This window comes from Lotus japonicus, chromosome 3, assembly GCF_012489685.1.
Source record: "Lotus japonicus ecotype B-129 chromosome 3, LjGifu_v1.2".
Lineage (NCBI taxonomy): Eukaryota > Viridiplantae > Streptophyta > Magnoliopsida > Fabales > Fabaceae > Lotus > Lotus japonicus.
Window position 1 is genome coordinate 9,960,760 of NC_080043.1, and position 10,046 is coordinate 9,970,805.

A 10,046-nucleotide genomic window follows, 5' to 3' on the forward strand; every position below is an offset into this window, starting at 1 on the left:
TTAATATATTATATTTATTAAGTTAATTAAATACATATCACAAATTTTGATGATTGATTTTTGGAGAATCTCATCAGTCCCCCTCTGATTATGTCAACTTTCCAATTCTCAAAATCTTTAGTTTCACTTTTCCATAATCATAAATTACAATATTAATTATAACCTTTTATATTTCTAACGTTATTCTCAATTGTCACACTTACATAACACTCTCACTCACCTTGCCGTTTTAGTTTTCCCTTTCACGCTCTCACTCTCACTCACCTTGCAGGGTCGCGTTCCTTCTCTTTGCCTCGCTTTCCCTCTCCCTCTCAAGTGCAGTTTCAGTTTTCTGCTCCTTGCATCGCCTTCCCTCTCCTGGTCGCGTTTCAGTTTCAGTTACCTCTCTCTTCTTGCGTTCTCTCTCACGGCGAAGGTCACCCTCCCTCACCGCCGTCTTCTTCCTTTTCCGGTAAGTGCTCTACTGTTCTTCATTCCTCTGTTGAAAATCCATAATTGAAACCCTATTGTTATATTGGTACTTCCCATAGGGGTGGGTTTTTTGTCAATTTTGTGATTGTTATGTGTGGAATTTTCTGTTGTAGTATCAATACAGAATTTGATTGCTATATTGGAACCCCTATTGCTATATTGGTACTTCTAACTGTCTTAATTCTTAAACATAATATGTTCTTAATTTTGCCATTTGGAAGCTATAATTTTGCAAGCATACTAATCATCATGCTTATCTAAGAGAATTGAGATGGAAAAGATTTAAGCAGAGGCTAATGATTTGTATTATGTGTTAAATAAACTTTTTTTTTTGGCAAAGCTTCCATTTGCATCTGGAACAATTTATGCACTGGAAGTCAGACATCTGAATAATTGATACTAAACAAGGTTCTAACATTAACAGCTAGTAATCTATAACGAAATAAATTTGACTTCAAAAAATTACAAATTGTAATAAGCTTTTATCTATTCATCTAGCAAAAGAGAGCCTGATACACAAAATTGTAGGTAAAAAAATTACGTTTAGTATCTTATTAGTCAACAGACCAGATCTGATAAGGAACTAAATGACCTGTACAATAAGCAGCTGAATTTGTAATGTTTGAAACAGATTGGGTGTTATAGTAAGCACTTATGTAAATATGTAGTTGTCAAGGTACTTTCATGTTCATCTTGATATCAAATTCCATCCCTTATGTAATCTGATTCTTCATTATATTCTTGGTAATAAATTGAGATTGTGGTTCAAAATTGAAATTTTTCTGTGCATTATCTGATAACTTGAATTAAAACTAGTGGTCTCATGCCCCTTCACAACTTATGTAGTCTCTTTGAAGCAAATGAGTTGAAATTGTTTGACCGGCATAAGAATCGCATATGATCATCAGAGCAATCCATGTGATTCTTAGAATTTCTAGGTGCATTGTATGCCTTTATTTATTTGATGGAAAAACCTTCAAAATATCTAAGAGATCTTCTTGAAAAAACTTGTTTCTTTGATATACTTGTTTTGGTACTGATTTAGAATGAAATTTAGGTTGGATGCTATTCTTTGATATACTTGTCATGGTACTGATTTAGAATGAATGTCTCATTTTCTTCATATAAATGTGCTTTTTTGGATCTTTATAGCTACTAGGAGCCACACAACTTTCGTTATTCTCTAGATTTACTACTATGTTGCTGACATGAAGAATTAAATTTATTTTCAGGTCCACAAAATGGCTTCTGCACTTGAGAACAATGAACCGGTTTCAACCAATCCTGTTGTTATGGCTGTGGATGAACTTGTCCAACCCGATTCGAGTCAGCTACAAGAAAATGAACAAGGAAATGATCTAGTAGGCGAAGAGGCGGTTGTCAAGAGAAAGAGGAAGAAAACATCATCTGTTTGGGAAGATTTTTATGAAGTTAACCTTGTCGGAGGTAAAATGAAAGCTGTTTGCAAGTATTGCAAACAAAAATTTGCAACTAGTGGAGTAGGGGCTAGTACTAGCCATTTGAGAAGGCATGGAGAAGTTTGCACACAAAAGTCGCTGCAGAAGGCTAGTGAAAAAAAGCAGAGTGTCATTCCTTTTCAGCCTTCTAATGGTAATCCATTTATAATATCTGGTGCTAGATACAACAATGAAAAGATGAGGGAGATAATTGCTTCTGCGATAATGGTTCATGAAATGCCTTTTAATGTTGTTGAAGATGAAGTTTGGATGTGGGCATTCCAGTATGCAAATTCTGATTTTACAAAGGTGACTCGTAAGACTATTAGAAAAGATTGTTTAGCATTGTATGAGGCAGAGAAGAAAATTTTGAAGACTATGCTGAATAGTGTGAACAAGATTAGCTTGACAACAGATATGTGGAAATCAAGCCACAAAGTAACTGAATATATGGTGCTCACAGGTCACTTCATTGATGTTGGGTGGAAGCTTCAGAAAAGAGTTTTGAGTTTTGTGAAAGTTCCTGCTCCGAGGCGTGGGGTTGATGTTGCTGATGCCATTTTCAAGTGTTTGAAAGTTTGGGGGCTTGAAAATAAAGTCTTTTCTGTTTCTGTTGACAATGCTGCCTATAATGATACATGCTTAAAAAATCTCAAGGATACCTTATCATTAAGCAGCAAATTATTCCTTAACGGTGCTTTGTTTCATGTTAGGTGTTGTGCGCACATATTAAATTTGCTGGTGCAAGATGGCCTAGGAAAGATCAAGAGTATCATTTTCAATGTTCGTGAAAGTGTAAAATACATCAACTACAATGATGCAAGATTAAAGAACTTTTGTGATGTGGTTGAACAGAAGCGTTTGAAAGAGAGGAAGCTTATCATGGATTGCCCAACAAGATGGAATTCAACATTTCGTATGTTGGCAACTGCTTTGAAATTCAAGACTGCATTTGATGCTTACAAGGAAAGAGAGCCCCATTATGATTATACACCTTCATCTGAAGATTGGAGCAAAGTTGAGAAGGTTTGCAAACTTCTAGAAGTGTTTGATCTAGCTACTCATGTTATATCAGGTAGTGAGTATCCGACTTCAAATTTATACCTTGCGGAAGTTTGGAGAGTTAAACAAGTAATCTACTACTTCTTATTCTTGAGTTTGGTTTTTACTATTCCTACAAGACCTCCAATGGCAACTCGCCACGTGTCCTGCTTTTTCAAGGTTTTTTTTTTCCCAAGAGGAGCCTGGTAAACGACATCGTTTTTCAATCTTCAGCATTCTTTCTCCCCATCTCCAATCAACCTAGCTGGCTTAACGTGTTCATCTCCCTTTCCCCTACCCACTCCGCAGTACCATTCATCACCTTCTTTTACTTGATTCTTCTTCCACAGCTTGCATTTTCTCCACATCAATCCATCAATTGATGGCTTTCCCTGATCTCCGGCGTCTTTCCATGGCTTTTCCGGCGCTTGCCATCACTTCCCGCTGTCAACCAATACGTGGGTAAGTCGTCGTAACAGTGCATCGACACTCTGAACCATTACGTTTTTCCCTAATTTCATCCTCTTTCGAATTTTTAATGTTATCTTTTTGAATTGATGTCCCTTTTTTGTGGGATATGGTAGTTGGTCTGGATTGTTATCTTCAGTTCTTTGATTTTTGATGCAGCTGTCATGTCTAATCTGATTTGAATTTGGGAGTAGGTTTGTAGATGGAGAGTTGTAGTGGGAAGGTTTTACAGAAGCTCTCCTATTATGTGTGTTTCTTTAGATGCATTTGGCTATAAATATTCCCATTGCTTATCCCCATTCCCTCATTCCACCACTCTGCACCTTGCCCCGTCTGCAATTTAACCATTGAATTGTTTGTTATCAATTGTTGAGATGATTGCCCATATTAATTCAAGTTATTTGTGATTTTGCAGATGTGTCGCAGCTGTCAATTGGTGGTTATGGAGCATTTCAAAATGGTGTGTGTTTTTTGTTTCCTTCATCTTTGTTATCTATTGTAGAGTTGTTATCCCAAGTTTGAATTTGAATTCAATAATGATATGTAACAGCGGTGTGTCTATCTTAGATAACAACCATTTAAATTTGCATTCCTATTAATTAGGATTTAGTCATTTAGTTGTTATAGTGTTGTGTATATGTATAGGTGATGTAACACTCTGATTCATTAATTCAAAACAATTACTCTTATTTCTATGACCTTTGTGGGTAGTCTTTTATAAATTTATAAATAATTAATTTTTTTATTTATGTTTTATCATCTCCAATTGTGTCCCAAGTTACTGCAACATTCAATCATCTCATGCTTTATGCTCACCCCAGGTTATTACTGGCTTCAATTTTTGCAATTTTTGTTGTTCTTTATATTATCATTACTCAGTGTTTAAAATATATCATCTACAACTTAAAACTGTGGCTTTCGTAACTGATCATACTGAGATGCATTCCATGTGTTCACCCCAGGTTAATATTGAGATGAATTACCAAACAACACAATGCATAATTCATCTCTGGATGCTTTCACTACTAGACTCAAATAAATTCTTTGGGATAGCCTTTGTCTCATCTTTGATATACTGTGTTATGTTTTTTTTAAGGAATACACTTCAGTGCTAAATAATATTCCTATGGAATGTGATGGACGAATCACAAATAATGGGAAAGAATTGAAGAGAGGCATAAAAGCAAGGAGAAAAGAAAGGGAGAAAAGAGTTTTCTTCAATTGCAAGTATGTATTTATGTTTGAGAACAATTAATAAAACTCATATTCCTCTATCCATTGTTACTTATCCATCTTTTATCATTGTCAGTGACCATCCAATAGAGAAAGGATGTTACTTGTGAGACTGAATACTTCCAAATCTCTTAAGATATGTTAGGTTATTAACCTTCAAATATATTTAGCCCTTCACCCATTGGTTCTTAATTTTTTACCTATTTTTTTTTTAGGATTATCAAGGAATCAAATGCTTAGAGATTGTCAATAAATGAGGCAGAATCAATCATGCAGCACTTGATGACCTTGGTTCAATTTACAGCTGTGAGTATCACTAAAGACTGAATAGTTACTTTGAAGCTGAAAATATTGGAAAATTAAGGAAGAAAATGAATTCTTGGTAGGAAGTATATGTAATACAGAAACAATGAACTCAAGTGGTTAATTAAGTTCATAAATGACTATTCATTAACTTAAACCACTCTTTCAATATTGTTAAGTATCTTAATTGAATTGATTTTCACTACAATGGCACGCTAGGAATGGAAAATTGTATGCATATAACAAATGAATATCCTCTTTGTAAGTTCTAACAAATTTGTAGTCTTTAATCTTTGATTTCTCATCCAATAGATGTTTTGCGGTGTATCTATCATAAAGTACCATGTAGTGCTTGTGCAGAACATTACTGAAAATTAAAATAATCACTCATCCATGCAGTAGCATATTCTATATGCAAGCCGTATTACAGAGTTTTAAATTTCAAAGTGAGCCCAAGCATGCAAATATAGCCAATGATGTGAGGGTGGATGGTATGCTTCCTTATATTGCAACATTATCATTGTTTGTGTATGTATGTGCACATGTGTAAGTGACTGAGTGAGTGATAGAGAGGAAGATACTTTGATAGTTTTTGTTAGCATTTGAATGTGCTTTTGTACACATTTGTATTTACCAAATTTATTAATGGTCTGATTTAGGAGCTTCCAAGGACCATACCACACTAGGAAATATATTGAAAATCTTTCACACAAAAGAATGTCTTTTTTAGCTCGATACAAAGTTGGCTTTCTATTTACTTTAGCAACTTTGCTAATATGTTCATATCATTCCAGATATGGTTGCTACTTTCCATCATATGATCCACAGGTGTAATTTCCTATGTGAATTTGTAGATTTGCTACTCTCTGCATAATTCTCAAGTAGTATTGTTCACTTCACTCATAACTTTGCTTTTATGGGGTGCATTCTTTTCTCTTTTTATTTATGTTAATCTATATTTTCAAAGGATGGGGTTAGCTGGGTGGTTTGTCAGTAACAAACTATATCCTCAGTTAAGTTTTTTCACTTTTTGAAAAAAGAATTGCACTATGGGATGATTAAAAGAAAGAGTCAATCCACTCTTCAATAAGTACATCAAACATTATATTAATCCCTACAACGAACTGTTTATAGTAATAGCTTATATACTTGACAGTGACATTATGTTGTTTACATTGTTTGCTTAAAGCTTATGGGATGAAGCATTATTATGAATCCTTTGGTAACAACTCTTTTTCTTATTTTTATGTGATTAGTGTGCACTGTTTTTGTAAAACCTATGTACAAAGTTTCAGTATATGTTTGCCCAAGGAAACTGAGGGATGGGGTGAAGGATTGGTGTCTCTTTAATAATGTTCTCTTGGTCAAATGTAGATGAAGATTGCTACTTGAAAGGGATAGCCTTTGATGCTAAGTATACCCTGGTGGTGAGGGGAGCTTAGAAGTTCCTGTAAACGCATCAGTGTGGTGAAGGTATTCAATAGCAAAGACCATGGTGCCATTACCACTAGCTGCTCACCATAAATTTCATTTTCATAACACCTTTCAATTCTAATTTGCAAGTCTTTAGATGATTGTTTTATTCGAAGTTAGAAGATTACTATTGCTTGGTGTCCACTTCCAATTTGGTGTAAATTGATGTGAATCTTTGGTTTTTAGTTATCTTTCCCAATTTGTTTGGTAATAAATTTGCCATATAAACAACACAAGGCTTAACTAGCTAGAGAATCTTGGGTGACTTTGTCATAATTATAAAAATGCAGTGATGTGAATCTCAGGAATTTTATGTCAAATCCCTATACTGCAGGTGAGAAGAGAATACAAGGTGGAGAGAATGAAGCTGCAGAAGCCACTTCATTGAAGATGAGATAAAAAGTGCTGCTTCTGAAGAAAATTTCTAATGGAATCATCCATTCATTGGCAGATTTGTATTTGCCTAAAAAAGTTGCTTGAAGCATGAAGTCGAGAGAGGATCGATCCTTATTAATTCTTTTGCTCCATTTATCTCTAACTATTTACTTTTATTATATTTTTCCCTTCATTTTCCGTCATTAACCAGTTCATTTTTCTATTTCTGCTGAAATACGTTTTCTCAGTTGCACAAATCAATTCTTTAAAAAAAACTCGCTCAAATCAATAAACATGGTATTAGGGAATTTCTTCTTCCTTTTTTACCCGCTGATGTGTACTATGGTTAAATTAATGTATTAAAGGCATATACAATAGTGTGTATGAAGGGTAATTTATGACAATATTGTCTTAACAATTTTTTTTTACTTAGAAAAGATACACGGTCTTCAGGGCCGGCCCTGGGCCTGTGCAAGCAGGCCCACAGCCCAGGGCCTCCAAAAAGAAGGGGCCCCAAAATAAAAAATTTCATTAAACGTTTATAACAAAAAAAAACGCTAAATTATTAAAGTAAGAGATGTTAGTACTGTTGGCAACATTAAGGCTAGTTATAACCTCTCCTCCCTTGGTGCCCAGGTTCGAATCTGACTTGCTACATTTTGTATGATGTTTTTAAAATTTTATATTTTAAACATTTATATAACGGAATTAGTGACGGAAACTTTCGTCACAAAAGTAGCGACGAATTATCTGCTAAATTTCTTAAATAAGTGTAACATATTTTTAAATTTGCTGATGCTATTTACAATTTAAATAAATAATGTTCTTTAAAAAAACTTATTAGGGGTCTATTTTATTATTTGCTCAGGGCCTCCAAAATGTCGGGACCGGCCCTGACGGTCTTAACATATTTAGTGGTGAGGGAAATTTTCAATAAGAATGTCATCAAATATCATTTTTGTACACTTAAAGAAATAAATGAGAAAATTTAAAATAATCCAATTATTATCACATATTTTACGGTAAAGATTGCGCCAAAGAACATGTCGACAGGGGAATTGGAGAAGTAGGAAGACTTTGGCGGGCGATTCATAATGGATATCGAGGCGATTCATAATGGGTATCTAGAATATCTATGTCCTAGGACATAAAATATGAATAATTAAGATAAAAACATATCTAATCTAAGAATTATTAGGTTGTATACCTAATTTTTTTCCTGGGATTGTAGTTCAATCGATCAGAGCACCGCCCTGTCAAGGCGGAAGGGTCAAACACAGTTAACATTTGAAACTTAACTAATTAATATATATAAGAAAGATAAAACATTTAAACATAAACATAAGATAATAATGACATATAAGTGTTTGACTAATTAAAATTGTATGTCTTAGTAAATACATCATTGTATTATTCCATATATATCAAATACTCAATAATTGTAATTAACAGTGGAGTTCGTAAAAAATTACCCGTGCATCGCACGGGTAAACGGGTTATATCCTAGTTGATAATGCATCTGAGGATGAAGATCTCTTCATGAGAGAAATGGCAGCTCCAATGAAAGAAAAATTTGACAAATATTGGGGTGAGTGTAATTTACTTATGACAATTGCTAGTGTTTTAGATCCTAGGTGCAAATTTCATATTGTTGATATTTGTTTTCCCATGATATACAAACCTGCGAAAGTTGCCAAAATGATAGAGAAGGTAAGAAGTTCATTGAAAAATTTATATGATGAATATGTGTCTTTGAGTATTCAAGAGTCATCCTCTGCGACTGAGAATGCAAATGGTGGTGGTAACAATCCAACATCCTCATCTGAACCTAGATCTTCATTCACTGGATTTGACCAAATTATGAATCTTGTGCGTGAAAAGGAAGCGGTTCCTCCAATGAAATCAGAACTGCAAGCTTATTATGATGAAGGTGTCTATGTTCCAGATGGTGATGGTAACTCATTCAACGCATTGGACTGGTGGAGGAATAATAACTTTAAATATAAGGTCTTGTCGAAGATGGCTGCAGATATATTAGCTATACCCATCTCTACTGTGGCATCAGAGTCTACATTTAGTGCAGGAGGGCGAGTTATTGATGAGTATCATTCTAAATTGAACGATGAATCTATTGAAGCACTCATTTATGGTGGGGATTGGCTGCGTCATAAGTACAATTTGATGAAGAAGGCAAAGGTAACTTGCTGTTTTTACAAGTTTTTTCTTAAACCTGTATAACATTATTATTTACAAAATAATTTTCAGTTCAATGACATTTTCTTATTTTAATTTGAAGGTGGATGAAAGACATGCGGTGATCAACTTGAAGATCTGATGCAATGATGTCATTCTTGAAGTTGAGGCTGGTTATGAAGGAAACAAGTAGATCAATATAAAGATGTGATGTTTTTTCATTGAGATTGTTTTGATGTTATTTGTGTTGTCAACTATATTAAGTATTGTGTCTGTTTGTGAGTTGTGACTCTATTATTGTTTTAGTTTCCTTTTGGACTTCTTTAGTTATGATTAATTGATTATGTTGTCATGCTCGTGTTGGTGCAGCAGGTGGTTATTTTCTTGTTCTGGTTTTGGAACCTTTGAAGCTTTATTAATATTTTATGATCTTTCAAGTTTATTATGACAGGAAAGAAGCTAAATTTCTAATATATTATGCTGCATTTTGTGCTTGAATTGTGCTTCTGTTGGATTGCTGCTGTACAAAAATGAGGTTGTTCAATGTTGGTACTTGATGTTGGTTCACTTATTTTGTTGATTGTGTCTTCATAAAGAATTGTAAAGTGTTGTTGTTCACCATTGGAATGCTATCTTATTTTGTGAGGTGGTTTATATTGTTGCAGAATTACATAAATAAATAAAAAATGAGATGGTTATATTTGTATAAAATTTATTCTGAAATAGGCTATTAAATAGGCTACCAGGCCAGGCCATGCTTTCAAAAAGGCCAGGCTAGGCAAAAAAAAAGCCTATGATAGATAATAGGCCAGGCTAAGACCTTAAAATTTTGAAGTAGGCCTGGCCTATTTATGCAAAGCCTAGCCTGGCCTGGCCTATTCCCACCCCTAATGGTCATATAGAAAGACTAATGCAGTTGCACCCAAGAGAACTGCCTACTTTAGTTAGGTCACGAAACAGCTGCAAGTATGAAACCTCGACCTTGTTGTTGTCCTTTCCACAAAAGAAGGTCATCATCACCAACCGCAGCAA

General features: G+C 34.4%; 2 protein-coding genes across 2 annotated transcripts; both read left to right on the forward strand.

Annotated features, from left to right (window-relative positions):
* Nucleotides 1-204: 204 nt before the first annotated feature.
* Nucleotides 205-7,000, forward strand: LOC130748152 (zinc finger BED domain-containing protein RICESLEEPER 1-like). Its single transcript, XM_057601314.1, has 6 exons — nt 205-451; nt 1,704-3,059; nt 3,853-3,897; nt 4,534-4,664; nt 4,886-4,976; nt 6,781-7,000. Exons 2-5 carry the CDS (start codon nt 1,713-1,715, stop codon nt 4,908-4,910), a joined length of 1,548 nt encoding a protein of 515 aa, XP_057457297.1. The 5' UTR covers nt 205-451; nt 1,704-1,712; the 3' UTR covers nt 4,911-4,976; nt 6,781-7,000.
* A 1,322-nt stretch (nt 7,001-8,322) lies between these two features.
* LOC130748987 (zinc finger BED domain-containing protein RICESLEEPER 1-like) lies at nt 8,323-9,314 on the forward strand. Its single transcript, XM_057602236.1, has 2 exons — nt 8,323-9,017; nt 9,118-9,314. The coding sequence occupies exons 1-2, from the start codon at nt 8,361-8,363 to the stop codon at nt 9,154-9,156; spliced, it is 696 nt and encodes a 231-aa protein (XP_057458219.1). The 5' UTR covers nt 8,323-8,360; the 3' UTR covers nt 9,157-9,314.
* The last annotated feature ends 732 nt before the right edge of the window (nt 9,315-10,046 follow it).